Source organism: Cervus canadensis, chromosome 22 (assembly GCF_019320065.1).
Source record: "Cervus canadensis isolate Bull #8, Minnesota chromosome 22, ASM1932006v1, whole genome shotgun sequence".
NCBI lineage: Eukaryota > Metazoa > Chordata > Mammalia > Artiodactyla > Cervidae > Cervus > Cervus canadensis.
Window position 1 is genome coordinate 252,200 of NC_057407.1, and position 14,808 is coordinate 267,007.

Consider the following 14,808-nt stretch of genomic DNA (forward strand, 5'->3'; position numbering starts at 1 on the left):
CATTTTCTGACGATCTGATAGCCTGGGCCTTGTCTGAGCCCCGCACCCCTGGAGCCCAGCCCCATGGGGTCCTGACCAGAACTGGGCAAAACTGAGGCCAGACCTGCCAGGTCCAGACTGTGGGTCAGGCTCTTCCCAGCGGGGCAGGGGGGGGCTCTCCAGAGATTGTGCCCCGGGTCCCCGACCTCTGCACCCCAGTCTGTCTCCACACACGCACCTCTCTGATCCCTGCACCCCAGCCTGTCTCCACACACGCACCTCTCTGATCCCTGCACCCAGCCTGTCTCCACACACGCACCTCTCTGATGCCTGCACCCCAGTTTGTATCCGCACACGCACCTCTCTGATGCCTGCACCCCAGTCTGTCTCCACACACGCACCTCTCTGATCCCTGCACCCCAGTCTGTCTCCGCACACGCACCTCTCTGATGCCTGCACCCCAGTCTGTCTCCACACACGCACCTCTCTGATCCACCCCAGCCTGTCTCCACACACGCACCTCTCTGATGCCTGCACCCCAGCCTGTATCCACACACGCACCTCTCTGATCTCTGCACCCCAGCCTGTCTCCACACACGCACCTCTCTGATGCCTGCACCCCAGTCTGTATCCGCACACGCACCTCTCTGATCTCTGCACCCCAGTCTGTATCCGCACACGCACCTCTCTGACCCTGACCACGCCGTATCCACACACGCACCTCTCTGATGCCTGCACCCAGTCTGTCTCCACACACGCACACTCTCTGATGCTGCACCCAGTCTGTCTCCACACACGCAACCTCTCTGATGCCTGCACCAGTTCGTTCCACACACGCCTCTCTGATCCCTGCACCCCAGCCTGTCTCCACAACGCACCTTCTGACCCGCTGCACCCCGTTCGTCCACACACGCACCTCTCTGAATGCCTCACCCTCTGTATCACACACGCACCTTCTGATCCCTGCACCCCAGCATGTACCACACACGCACCTCTCTGATGCCTGCACCCCAGCCTGTCTCCACACACGCACCTCTCTGATCCCTGCACCCCAGCCTGTATCCACACACGCACCTCTCTGATGCCTGCACCCCAGCCTGTATCCACACACGCACCTCTCTGATGCCTGCACCCCAGTCTGTATCCGCACACGCACCTCTCTGACCCCTGCACCACAGCCTGTATCCACACACGCACCTCTCTGATGCCTGCACCCCAGTCTGTATCCGCACACGCACCTCTCTGATGCCTGCACCCCAGTCTGTCTCCACACACGCACCTCTCTGATGCCTGCACCCCAGTCTGTCTCCACACTCGCACCTCTCTGATCCCTGCACCCCAGCCTGTCTCCACACACGCACCTCTCTGACCCCTGCACCCCAGTTCGTATCCACACACGCACCTCTCTGATGCCTGCACCCCAGTCTGTATCCACACACGCACCTCTCTGATCCCTGCACCCCAGCCTGTATCCACACACGCACCTCTCTGATGCCTGCACCCCAGCCTGTCTCCACACACGCACCTCTCTGATCCCTGCACCCCAGCCTGTATCCACACACGCACCTCTCTGATCCCTGCACCCCAGTGTCTCCACACACGCACCTCTCTGATCCCTGCACCCCAGCCTGTATCCACACACGCACCTCTCTGATGCCTGCACCCCAGCCTGTCTCCACACACGCACCTCTCTGATGCCTGCACCCCAGTTCGTATCCACACACGCACCTCTCTGATGCCTGCACCCCAGTTCGTATCCACACACGCACCTCTCTGATGCCTGCACCCCAGTCTGTCTCCACACACGCACCTCTCTGATGCCTGCACCCCAGTCTGTATCCGCACACGCACCTCTCTGATCCCTGCACCCCAGTCTGTCTCCGCACACGCACCTCTCTGATGCCTGCACCCCAGCCTGTCTCCACGGGTCCCCGACCCGCACACGCACCTCTCTGAGCTGCAGTCTCCTCTTTCGGAAGACAAGCGGACAGCACTCCCTCACACGGCTGCTTCGGGGCCCGGCCGAGTGGATGTGGTCAGCGCCTGGCACACATGGGCTGCACAGGGCCAGCGGCCGGAACGACTGTCTCCACACTTACGGCTTCCACGCAGGGCATCTGTCTGCCCCCAGCTTCGTGTGGGCCTGGCTCTCTGTGGGCAGCGGGCCGGGCAGCAGGCCAGCCCCTGCCCGACGCAGTGCCTAGAGGTGGCATTCAGCCTCTCTGTGACCAGGCCAGGCCTGGCTTCCCAGGTCCACACCCAGCTCGGGCCTACACAGGGCTCTTCCACCCCAGTTTACTCTGCACAGACCCGTCTCCACGTGGTCACTCACGGCCTGCAGAATGGCCTCCTGCTCAGATTCCCCAGTCTGGGAAACTTGCCCCTGGCGCCAAGACCACCTCCTCCAAGAAGCCTTCCTCGGTTTCTCCTTTCCGCTGAGCTCTTTCAGGGTGTTGGCTCGGCACACACTCCTGTTTGCTCATTCAACAGACGACTCTGGCATCACCGAGGACCCAGAAGTGAGCCCCACTGAGCCTCACTCTCCAGGAGCTGCGGGCAGTGTGTCCGCAGTGGTGGGAGGTCCAGCACAGCCCCCTGAGGGTGGGGTATAGTTTGGGGAGAGGTCACCAAGAGCAGCTGCGTGGGGGGGGGGGGGGATGCCGGGGACAATTCTAACGGATGTGACAGGAATCTTCCTCCGCACCACGCACACTCTGCAGGCAAACAGAAATCTACTTACAGAAGCTCCAGGACTTTGGCCACCTGATGCGGAGAGCTGAGTCACTGGAAAAGACCCTGATGCTAGGGAAGATTGAAGGCGGAGGAGAGGCGGACGACAGAGGATGAGATGGGCGGATGGTATCACTGACTCAATGAACCTGAGTTTGAGTAAACTCTGGGAGTTGGTGATGGACAGGGAGGCCTGGCGTGCTGTGGTCTATGGGGTCACAAAGAGTCGGACATGACTGAGTGACTCAACAACAACTACTCACAAAAGAACTAAGAGGGGAGCACGCTTTCGTTCATCCAAACTTCAACAACACACTGATGAGGAACAGCCTCAAAAGAACCAGCCTGTGTGGACAGCTCCCACTTAGAGATTTAAGAAGGACACACACACAATCTTGTGTGCACCAGAATGTGTGTGGAAGGAGACACCAAAAATTAAAGAATGTTATAACACGTGACACATCTCTCTTATGACTACATTTAAAAGCTGATGTTGACATTCAAAGGGACATTTAAATAAAACAGAAAAGCAGCCCAGGAAAGTGTGAAGGTGGTGGCTGAGGACGCCATGCTGGGTTTGGGGTGGTCCAGGAGATGCCTGGGGGTCCTCCCGCAGGCGCCCCCCGGGACTGGACATGTGGCTCCTCCAGGGCCCTCCTCTCCCCCGACCCCACTGGAGGCCCTCAGTTCAGTCCCGCTGGGGCGCTGTCGGTCAGGGTCCCCCCAGACCCCAGCCACAAGCTGAGGGCTCAGGCCCACGAGACACTCCCACTTCAGCCCCTGATCGTACACCCCGGTCATCACCTATACTCGTGAGCAACCAGTAAGAACTGGGGGGTCCCAGCCCCTCGGGTTTGGTAATCTGCTAGCACAGCCCCTAGAACTCAGGACACTCTCTCCTTGGTTTTTGTACTGAAAGGACCTGAAGAAGGGTGAGTTGATGAGCAGGAACCCGGGGTGCGGGGGGGCTCCCAGGTGTGCCCACCACCCCAGCACTTGCTCCCTTTCAGACCCGGACACGCCGACCCTGGGGAGCGGCCTTGCAGTCTTTTGCAAGGAAGAGTCTGTCGCAAGGACTCATTCCCTCGTTCTCTGGCCTCCAGCCCTCTCCGGTGGATGGGGGTGGGGCCAAAAGGCCCAATGTGTAATCAGGGCTTGGACCCCGTGACCAGCCCCACCAGCAGTCCCCACTGCCCAGGGAACTGAAGTCGATTTAGGAGCTCGGTGTCAAAGACCGGGTCAAAGAGCAAATGCCAGCAGGAAGGAGGAGGTGCAGGGATCCACCTGCCCCTTTCTTCCTGGTCCCCAGGGCCCCTGCCCCCACCCCCAGGTCCCAGGCCATCGGGTGCTCCTGGGAGGAGCGGGCGGCAGGCCCCCTGGGCCCTGGTGGCCCAAGGTCGAGGTGATGGCGCCCACCCGTGACCTCGAGCCTCAGGGACCCTCAGTCAGTGGGGGCCAGAGGCCGACGCCCCCCGGGCAGCCGGGAGGAGGGAGGCGGGTGTGATGGAGGCTGGCACGGGGGTGCCCAGCCTGCGGCCACCCTCACCGGGAACCCCGAAGGCCAGGGTGGTGGGTGGCAGCTGGTGGGCAAAGCCCTCCCAGACCTCCCAGAAGGCAAGCAGCCCTGCAGGGCGGGGGGGCTCAGCTTCTCACCTGCTCCTCAGTGGGGCTGAGGCCGGGGGTCCTGACCGGGGCGTGGGGCACCCCGGCCCACCGGCCCCGGTTCTCCGGGAGGGGCCGCAGGGGCAGGCCGGAGCATAGCGCCTGGAGGCTGCACATGGCTGGCGGAGGCTGGGGTGGAGGCCCGCTGTGTGTGAAGGCTGCGGAGAGACCAGGTGTCCTGTGTGGCTGGGCGGGGCCCTCGGGCCGCAGGCCCACCCCCTGTGGCCTTCTCTGGGCCCCGGGCCAGGGCGAGGGCCTGGGGTCAGGGCAGTGCGTCCAGGGGGCGGGGTCCTGGGTGAGGCAGGCGTCAAGCGGGGGATGCCGGGGGAGGGTCCGCGTGCCCCCTCCGTGGGGTGCTGGCCTGCGGGGAGTGTTTTCTGGGACACAGCGTGGGGAGAGGGGCTCTGGGTTGGGTCTGCCCGGTGCTCTCGGGGGCAGTCTCACCATGAGGGGGCGATGACGGGGGGCCCGTGACACTGACGGGGGTATCGAGTGTGGCCGCCCCGGATCCCTCCTTCCCCCCCGGTGGTGACACGTTGGCCGGAGCCCACCCAGTGGGAGTAACACCCCCACGGAGGGGCAGCTCTCCCCACTCTCAGGAGACCCCGTCGTCACCTCTGGGGAAGGGGGTGCCCGTTAGCTACCCTGGCTCCGGATGGGGCCCAGGGCCACTCACAGAGCCGGGAAGAGGCGCCCTAGAGCCCCAGCAGCCCCGGGTAGGGGCGGGCAACAGCCCTGGGTGTGGACCCAGCTCCGCTGCTGGCCAGCCCCGTGGCCTTGGGCGCCGTCCCAACATGCACGAGTGTGTGAACGCCCGCGCCTGGCGCGTACGCAGGAGGCTGACGCCTCTGAGTATTTGCACCTGGGGACACCGCCGTCAGCTGGACGCTCTGCCCCCGCGACCGGCCTGCGGTTCAGTGTCCACCATGTGGGGGTGCAGACCGAGCTCCGCGGGGCGCGGGGCCTGCCCACGGCCACACAGCCAGTCCTGCTGGAGCCGCCAAGGCTCTACGTCAAGCCAGAAGGACTCTGGGGCGTTTGCACTGTGCTCCACGGACAAACCAATTGAACAATGCGAAAGTGACAAGGCGCCAAGCAAGCCGGCAGGCCCTCAGTGTGTGCCTCCGGCCTCAGCCCCGGGCCCCTGACCCTGGACGTGGCCCGTCCTCTTCAGCGTCGAGCGCCCATGCTGGTTTCTGCCCCAGGCCCACGCCTGTCCGGGCCAGCCTCTCTTCCTCGCCCCTGCCGACCAGCACCGAGAGCCCAGCCCTGCCTGCCTGGCACCGTCACCAGGCCACGCTGGGACCCGTCTCTGCCAGGCAAGACCTCGTGCCCGGGGCCCTCAGCCCCTCCCCTGCGTTCCTTCCTCCCCGCTTCCACTCTCCTGCCCGGGGGCCTTCTCTGCGCCCCCTGACCGCTGCTCCGTCCACTTTCCACATAGGGCCGGCACCCCGAGCCCACCCGCTCCTGTCCATGCGCAGCCTCCCCCTGGGCCCCACCCGCTCCCTGCCCGCTGTGGTCCCCCGGGAGCCCCAACGTGGCCACAACGGGCTGGGAGCGGGGGTGCCCTGTCCGCCTCTCCGGCTTCTCCCTCCAGGGCCTCCTTGACAGCTGTCCACTGCGGGACGCATCTCGGCACCTGGCCCCTCTCTACGCGCCCCTGTTGTCCTCACAGCCCTCTGACCCGCTGCTCCTCCCATGCCCACCCCAGCCCTGGGCACGCGGGCCCTCCCACCTCAAGACCCAGCGCAGCCCGGGGGGCCTCCTGGACGGTCGGGGACTGGGACGGGCTGAGATGTTGTTCTCCACCATGGCCACCAGGTGGCAGCACAGGCACCAGGACGCCTGCCTGCGGCTGGGGCTGCAGAGAACCCAGGTCCTCGAGCAGGTGGGAGGGGCGGTTCGGAACCAGCCTGCGAATGGATGACCCAGAATCTGGGTCCCAGGCCCAGAGCAGCAGCAGCCCTGCCTTCAGGTTATTCTGGGGTGAGCTGGACGCTCCCCAAGGCCCTCTGTCCTGGGCGTCTGGAAAGTCACGATACAGAGCTCCTGGCTTGTCCCTGGGCTGTTTCCTGCCCTCTACTCTTTGAGACCTAGGATAGAATTTGGAGCCATATCTTTAAGACAGCAGAACCGTTATTTACTTAATATTGTCGTTTAAGTAGACTTGCACAGAATGGGAAGAAATTTTTATGTCACCACCTTAACAGAAGCCAGAGCCACCTGCCAAAAACTAACAGTAATAATACATTAATCACCAGTGTCAAGTACTTAGCTGCCACTAGCTGAGTGCCAGACACCATGCCAAACGTCTCCTGGGTCTCATTCGCCTCCCACTACACAATGAAGTGTGTTCTAGTGCAATCCCACTGCACGGGGGAGCTGGCACAGAGAGGTTAGGCAGCTTTCCTGACCTCACCCAGCAGGTGGACAGAAGTCGGCAGGGCTGGAAGCAGTTTAGATGCACCCCTTTCCCACACACGCACGCTGCCCAGGGTTGGCTCACGCACACACACCCAGATCTGCACGCGCAGCACCAGCTGCCTCCTGGGTGCCCTCCTAGCCCCATTACTGGGCAGCAGGACCCTGGGGTCTGGCGTGTCTGCCAGCCCCCTGGGGCACTGCGCGAGTGCATTTTCAAGGGGGATTCACTCTCACCAGCCTGCACTCAGAAGTCCTCATGGAGTTCTGAGTGCTCCCTTGAGGCCTGCAGCAGTTGTGGGGAGGAGGCAAGGAACAGGAGTCCTAAAGTCCAGAGGCGGGTCCGAGACCCCCATCTCAGCCCCGCCCCCGGTCTGGCTGCCACCTGCAAGCGTCGGGATCCAGGCAGGACCTGGAGACCCCCATGGAGAGCAAGGCTAAAGGGTGGGCTCCGGAGAGGGAGAGGCACCCTTGGCCTGATTCTGGGGCTGGGGGAGTCCGCGGGGGTCTCGTACAGGCGGCTTCACGCAGCAAAAGAGGGCACCGGGTGTCCGACCCACTGGGACGAGGCTGCTCGGAGTCGGCGGAGGACCGCGCCCCGGGGGAGCGGGCGGAAACGGACGAAACCGCGACGGCGACAGGGCTCCTCCGCCCGGTCTCCACCCTTTGCGCCCTGGACGGCTGCTCGCTGTCCCGCTGGACCGGGTAGAGGCCAGGCAGACTGGACCAGCCCACCCCCCCCGCCAACCCGCGCCCCAGCCCGCCTCCAGACAGCAAAGCCCTTGCACCCCCGCGCCTCAGGGGTGGAGTGGTGTACAGGCCGCCGGGAGGGTCCCCGCCCTGGGGCGCGGATCCTGGGCGGCCCTGGGTTTCGGTTTGGTCTGAGCACGAGCCCGTGGGCGGGTCCAAGGGCGGGACGGAGGTCGCGCCCCGGTCCCAGTACAGCGCGGGCCCGTCGGGCCGGCCGAGCGCGGCGCGCTCCGGGCAACCATGACGAGGCGCTGCGGGCGGCGGCGCGCACTGGCGGCCGCGTGTCTGGGGGCCGCGCTCCTGCTGCTGGGCGCCGCGCCCCGCGCCCTGCGCCCTGGTGAGTGCCTGCCGGGGGTCCCCGACAGGGTGGGGGTAACTGTGGTCTCCTCCTGGGCTAGGGCAGGGGGGATGGGGGGGCGCTCAGAAAGACTCCCGGTCCCGCAGGGGCTCGCGATGCGGTCTCCCAAGGTCGGGAGGGGGACGGTCCGGGCCTCCCAGCCTCTGCCCAGGGATCAGGTGAGCGGTGGGCCGACGAAGGGATTAGGCCACCCGGGTCTTTTGCCTCCTTTGTCTCAACCCACCTCTACCCCGTGTCTGCAGCTGTGGGTGGGTGGTGGCATGACGCGCCGGTCCGGATGGGCCCCTCTGCGCACCACACGCTGCACCAGGAAGGACTCAGTCCCCAGCACCCGCCTCATGGTCAGGTGTGGGAAACAGGCAGCCTGTTGTGCCAGCCGTGTGGAGTGCCTGCTCCCTGGCGTGTGCTGGGTCTTGACTCACTCCAGAGGCCGAGGCACCGTGACCTGCTGGCTGCACAGGCCGCCAAGGGCTGGAGTTGCCCAGGCAGAGACCTGTCCTGACCTTGCCTTTTCTGGGTGTGAGTGTGTCTGTGACAGTGTGTGTGCATGATTGTGTGTGTGCACATGTGTGTGTGCATGTGAGGAGCGGTGGAGGCCAGGAAGGAAGGTAAGTTGAGGTCCACTCATGAGTGGCCCTGAGTGGCACGCTAAGAATTGGGGTGCTCTCCAAATGGCCATGAAGGGCCATCAGTCTTTAATACTCCCAACTCACCGGAAAAGACCCTGATGCTGGGAAAGATTGAGGGCAGGAGGAGAAGGGGACGACAGAGGATGAGATGGTTGGACGGCATCATCGACTCAATGGACAGAAGTTTGAGCAAACTCGGGGAGATGGTGAAGGACAGGGAAACCTGGCGTGCTGTAGTCCATGGTCGCAAAAGGTCGGACACGACTGAGTGACTGAACAGCATCCCAGATGCCAGGCGAGGTCCAGGGGTTATAGAAAAACAAGACTGAGCTGACTTCCCCTGGGGCAGCCAGACACCCACCACACAAATCAAACGGTCTCAGCAGTAACGAGTGCCATGAATAAACTAACAGCAGTCTGGCCGCTGGAGAGGCCCCCTTTCTGGAGGGATGTTTGAGTTGAGATCTGAACAAGAAGTCTTGATCTGAAAGAGGAGAGGTTTCTGGAGAAGCAACACAGGCAGAGGGCGCCTCCGGTGTTCACGGAGCAGCAGGCAGGCAGGGAGGCTGGTGCTGAGCAAGGGAGCGGGGGGGTGGGGGGGTGGGGGGGTGTGGGGGGGAGGCCCGGGCAGGCCCTGGAGGGGCCTGGGACTCACCCTTGGCCAGCGGGAGGCCTCGGCGCGGGTTCTGCCAGCACATGGTGCCCGAGGAGGGAGTGAAGCCTGGGACAGTCCCGGGCAGAGCGATCCACCCAATCAGGGCTCCGGGCTGGGGCCGTGAAGCTCAGGGTGGAGAGTCACGACTCTTCCAAAAGAAAAAGGCAGGATCGATTTTTCCTTCTGAAGGGCTTGACCCCTGGAGGGCCTGCAGGTCAGCGGGGGGACTGACCAGGCCGGGTCATGCAGCTCCGGCCAGTCTGCTCTTGCGACAGTGGCCTGGCTAGAACTTATTAACCAGAAAACTGTGTGGTAACCTCTGCTCCCTGGGCTGGGGGTTGCCCAGCACAGCGTCCCCCCAGGGCAGCCCCAAGGAGCCCCGAGCGGCTGCGCCGGGCCTGTCCTTAGGGTGGGCTTGTTTTTGGTTTCCCCGTGTGGCATGGTGCCCCCCAGCCCATGGTGCTGTGAGCATGGGCGGGTGGTGTGCGGGCAGAGTGGGCTCCAGGAGGCCTCGGCAGTTAAGGACGCGCTCTCACCGGGGCCTGGCGTCAAGCCTGCTCCTGGCCCCTTACTTGCTGTGAGGCCTCAGCATGTTTCTTTGCCTCTTGGAGCCTCAGTTTTCCCATCTGTCAAATGGGATAACAGTAGTTCCAACCCCTGAGGGCATGGTGTCAGTGAACAGAGCAGGGGCACTGTGCGCTCCTGCCCGGCTACCTGGTCTCCCGGCCACTCCTGTGCTGCCCAGGACATGCCAGCCCACGTGCAGCGGGCCCACTGGGGACCCCCAGATTGCAGGCAGCTCCTTCCCTTGGCCTCCCACCCCTTCACACCCAGCTGGTTCGCTCTGAGCCACTCCGGACATCCAGCAGCTTTCCCCGCCCGAGTCTGCTCCGCCTGCTCCCAGCCCGTCCCTGCCCTCCTGGGTAGCGCTCTCTGTCTCTGGCACCACTCAGTCCCTCCCCCTCCCTCCCCCTCCCTCCCCTTCTCTCTCTCCTCTCTTTCTAACCTCCTGCTATTTTTGTTTCCTTTGTCAAAGCAGAACCCGCTTGTGGTTTTGCCCAAGTGGCTGCTCTGGGCTGGCCTGGGCCCCTCCCTGGCCCTCTGCTGGGAGGCCTGGGACCTGGAGGCTCAGGGAGGGACTGGGGGGCTGAGGACACAGGTGGGGGACTGGGGCAAGCGGGGCCGAGGCTGCAGGAAGCCCTGTGGGGCCCTCTGGGGACCACCCTACCCTCAGAGCCCCGGCCTCTGGCTGTGGGGGGGGCGGGGGGGGCTGGACCCAGGACCTTTCGTCCTCCTCCATGGCCGGCCTGCCAGCCCGCCGGACCAGGGTTCTGCTCCTGCGCTGATGGGGTGGAGCCGGGCGGGGGCGGCCCAGCCCCGTAATCACTGCCCCTTGCTATTCTGGGGCCTCTCCCCTTCCACCCACTGGCTCCTGGGGGCTGGTGTGGGACCCGCTTTCCCTTGGGCTGCAGTCTGGCTGGGAAAGGAGAGGCTCCACCCAAGGGCTAGCGTTTCCCATAGGCTGGGTGCTTCTGAGTCGTGGGCCCGGGGTAGAGGTGGCCTGGTTTGTTGCTCCGCCTGCCCCCCCAGGGGGCACCAGCCTTTCCCCACCCCTCTCAGGGCCTCCACCCCCACCGGGAAGAGGTGAGGCAGCAGCTTCTGGGGCCCCCCGCCAGCCGGCAGCCAGAGGACACAGGCAGGCCCTGTGGGCCTCTCGCCTCAAAAGCCTTGGTCACAGCAGAGCCCGGCCCCTGCTCTGGGGACACTGGAGTGGGCAGGGGGCCTTGGGCTGCCAGGGGTGCGGCGGGGAGCCAGGTGCACACGGAGGGTTCTGCAGGCCCGGCACGGCCGGTCTGCCTGTCGCTGACTTGCTCCTTCAGCCAAGTCCACGGGGCAGAGCTGCAGCTCCGCAGTGCTCAAGGGGGCTCCCAGGCCTCCGCAGCCTGGACTGTCAGCGTGCGGACCGCGGGCCCCCTGGGGGCCGGGCTGCTGCGTCTCAGTGGGCCCCGTGCACGCTCGGGTTTGGGAGCCGCTGCCTCTGGTCACTGTGCCAGCACAGCAGCTCACCGAGCTGTTCGAGTTTGATCGCTTGCCAGAGGTTTGTCGCAAGGAAAACTCTTGAATCCTGGCAGCATCGTAAGACTTCTCACTTTGTTGGAAGCCAAGGACCATCGAAAATGTCTTTTTTCTTATGAATTTATTATTTTCTAATGTGATCCTGAATTATTAAAGATATTCTTGTGAATATTCCATATTCCTATGAATTCAATATATTCTTGACAGCCATTGAATACATTTAAATTTGCAAACCTCAGTCACATAAAATGTTCTTAGCTATGTTATTTTTATGAAAGTCAAACCGTTAGTCGCTCAGTCGTGTCTGACCCTTTGTGACCCCATGGATATAGCCCTCCAAGCTCCTCTGTCCATGGGATTCTCCAGGCAAGAACACTGGAGTGAGTTGCCATTCCTTGTCCAGGGAATCTTCCTGATCCAATGATCAAACCCGGATCTCCTCAATTGTAGATTCTTTACCATCTGAGCCACCGGGGAAGCCCTATTTCTATAAGGTCCAGTACTAACATCACGTCTTTCATTTCCATTTTTTTGTAATTTGAGTCTTCAATCTTTATTTCTTGGTCAGTCTAACCAAAGACTTGACAATTTGGGTGATATTTTTAAATTAAACTTATTAGATTTTATTGGTAAGTATAATCATATCTAAGACGAATATGAGGCTGTGGCGGTTTGGGGAAGACTGAGGAACACAGCGATGAGACAGAGAGTGTCCCTACACGGACGCTGCCAGTGAAACCTGAATGTACTGGGAGGAGGGACACGCCAGCAGGAGAGGGACAAGCCGCTGCAGGTGTCCCCAGCGGCCACCTGGCCTGGGCACCTGCGCTGCCACCAGAGCCGGCAGCTTGGCAGTGCGGCCCCCGCTTCTGCCTGCCTCCCCACTGGGCCCTCACCCTCAGGCTGCATGGACGTGGCTGGCAGAGGCGGGGTGTGAGATGGAGGCAGGTGGGGCTGGGTGGTCAGGGCCTTCCCAGAGGGCGATGGCTTCCACTTTTCCCCTTGTTAGCTCCTGCCCGGCCCCCTGCAGCCCTGGTGGATGGGGACCCGGTCTGTCAGTGACCCCCGAGGCAGGCAGGCCGCGGGGTACCCAGTCCCAGGGGTGGATGCAGCGTGCCCAGGCGAGTCGGCCAAGCCGCTAGGGCCACGACCAGTCTGTCTGGTGCTGCGGCGAACGCCCCTCCCTTTGCCCCCAGCGTTCGAGAGCAGCGCAGTGGGCACCAGCTGGTTTGGCGGGAAAGGGAGGAGCCCCTTGCAGATGCTCTACGACCTGGACCAGGTAGGTGAGCCGCCCTCCCCTCTGCTGCCTCCAGCCACAATGGCCCGAGCCCGTGTGGACCTGCTGTCCAGGGGCTGCGGCCGCCTCGGGCTCCGGCCAGGGAGCAAATGCTGGGTTGTGACGGGGCAAACGTTGGGTGCAGGCAGAGAGACCTGAGGGTGTCCAGCCGTCCATCTGCCCACCCAGCCCTCCAGGGGTGGAATATGCTGGGCTCTGGGCAGCAGCGTTCTGCGCGGGGGACATAACGAGCAGCCGGCTGTGTGCCACCCACAGCAGGAGGGACGCAAAGGGAAGCCCCAGGCTCAGTGCCGCTGGGACAGGGAGACGGGCCAGGCATGCCCCCCACCCACCCCCGAGCCCGCGGGGCCACACGCTGTTCCCAGGGTGTGCTGACTGAGCGCACAGGCCCAGCTCACACGTGCCCCTGCAGGCGCCCTCAGCACTACTGAGCACCAGGCAGGCACAGGCCCTGCTCCCTAAGCAGCAGGAGGGTCACCTGCATCTCTGCCCTTGTGGTGCCGATGGGAGGGGCCCGGTGTAGGTGGAAACCCCCCTGGGGGGGGCGGTGGACGTTGGGGGGTGGCAGTGAGCCCGCTGCACCGGATCCGTGGCATCCTCCCCGCCCCGCGGCCGGGGTAGGCTCCCTGCCCCTCACCCGGGCTCCCTCTGTGGTCCTGTCCCCGCAGGGCCCACGCTCTGCCCTGGCCGAGGTGCACCGGCAGCGGCGAGAGCTGCTGCGCCGCGCCTGCAGCCGCCACACCCGGCGGCAGCACCTGCTGCGGCCCGAGGACCTGCGGCACGTGCTGGTGGATGACGCGCGCGGCCTGCTCTACTGCTACGTGCCCAAGGTGGCCTGCACCAACTGGAAGCGCGTGCTGCTAGCGCTGAGCGGCCGCGGCCCCAGCGACCCGCGCGCCATCCCCGCGCCCGAGGCGCACGCGCCCGGCCTCCTGCCCTCGCTGGCCGACTTCAGCCCGGCCGAGGTCAACCGGCGTCTGCGCGCCTACCTGGCCTTCCTCTTCGTGCGTGAGCCCTTCGAGCGCCTGGCCTCGGCCTACCGCAACAAGCTGCAGCGGCCCTGGGGCGCCGCCTTCCAGCGCCGCTTTGGCACCGACATCGTGCGGCGCCTGCGGCCGCGCCCAAGCCCAGACGCGCTGGCCCGCGGCCACGACGTGCGCTTCTCCGAGTTCCTGGCCTACCTGCTGGACCCGCGCACGCGCCGCGACGGGCCCCTGAACGAGCACTGGGAGCGCGCCCACGCGCTCTGCCACCCGTGCCGCCTGCGCTACGATGTGGTGGGCAAGTTCGAGACGCTGGCCGAGGACGCGGCCTTCGTGCTGGGCCTCGCGGGCGCACCCGGCCTGCGCTTCCCGGAGCCGCCGCCAGGGGCCAGGGCCGCCGCGCGCGACCGGGCCGAGCGCCTTTTCCGCGACATCAGCCCCTTCTACCAGCGGCGCCTCTTCGGCCTCTACAAGATGGACTTCCTGCTCTTCAACTACTCCGTCCCCTCCTACCTGCGGCTGCGCTAGCCCGCGGCCCGGGGTGCGCGGCGAGACGCTTGCGCTCGCCCCCTTGGGCGGACCGCGTCGTCGCACAGCCCGCCTCGCCTCCGGGGGCTGGACCCCTGGGTGCCTGACGCTGGCCTCGTCGAAGCGCCCGGGCCGGCGGGTGCGTCCCCAGGACCCCGGAGGACGGAATAATAGGCTTTTAGGCTGCGAGCGCCTGTGTCCTGTCGTCTGTCCTGAACCTAACCGTGGCACAAGATTAGAATGCTGGCTCCGCGCTGGCCCCTGACCCCTGGGGCCCTCCCCACCTCACCTGCCCTGGTCACTGTGCCGGGCCAAGGAGAGAAGGCCCGCCCCCAACAGACCCAGGGCCGGCTGGCCTCGCCTCGGCCTCAGCGGGCCACCTGGGCGCCCTGAGGACCCTGCCACCCGGTGCGCCCCCGGGGGCCCTGTTCTGGCCCCTTCTTGGCCTCAGTCCAGCCAGATGCTCGGTGGTCCACCGTCAACAGAGCCGCCCGGTAGGCAATATAGGAGCAGACTAACCAGGACCGTGGTGAGCGGGAGCTCATGTGTTTGAAATAAATGCGTTTTGTTACTTTGTGAAAAACGGGTTTGTGTCTCCTTTTGCCATTTGTTCTGGGGTCTGAGGTGGTCTGGTCTTGAGCCTAGATCACCTTCCTAGCAGGGAGTGGGGGCAAGGTTGCAGCGCGGACAAATGGGGGGTGTGCCACGTTGTGGCTCAAGGAAGGGGGCAGTGACACTGG

The 14,808-nt window shown here is 64.4% G+C and overlaps 2 protein-coding genes across 2 annotated transcripts in view; one reads left to right on the forward strand and one right to left on the reverse strand.

Moving 5' to 3' along the window:
• UROC1 (urocanate hydratase 1) overlaps positions 1–9,614 on the reverse strand; it is a 34,708-nt gene extending 25,094 nt beyond the window's left edge. The window contains exons 1-2 of the mRNA XM_043442752.1: positions 9,185–9,614; positions 4,363–4,529 (exon numbers count right to left, since the gene is read on the reverse strand). Coding sequence (XP_043298687.1) covers positions 4,363–4,529; positions 9,185–9,227 — 210 coding nt within the window. The 5' untranslated portion in view covers positions 9,228–9,614. The remainder of the gene's footprint in view (positions 1–4,362; positions 4,530–9,184) is intronic.
• CHST13 (carbohydrate sulfotransferase 13) lies at positions 7,617–14,651 on the forward strand. The gene is made up of 3 exons (XM_043442774.1): positions 7,617–7,879; positions 12,457–12,539; positions 13,226–14,651. The coding sequence occupies exons 1-3, from the start codon at positions 7,783–7,785 to the stop codon at positions 14,066–14,068; spliced, it is 1,023 nt and encodes a 340-aa protein (XP_043298709.1). The 5' UTR covers positions 7,617–7,782; the 3' UTR covers positions 14,069–14,651.
• Positions 14,652–14,808: the final 157 nt, after the last annotated feature.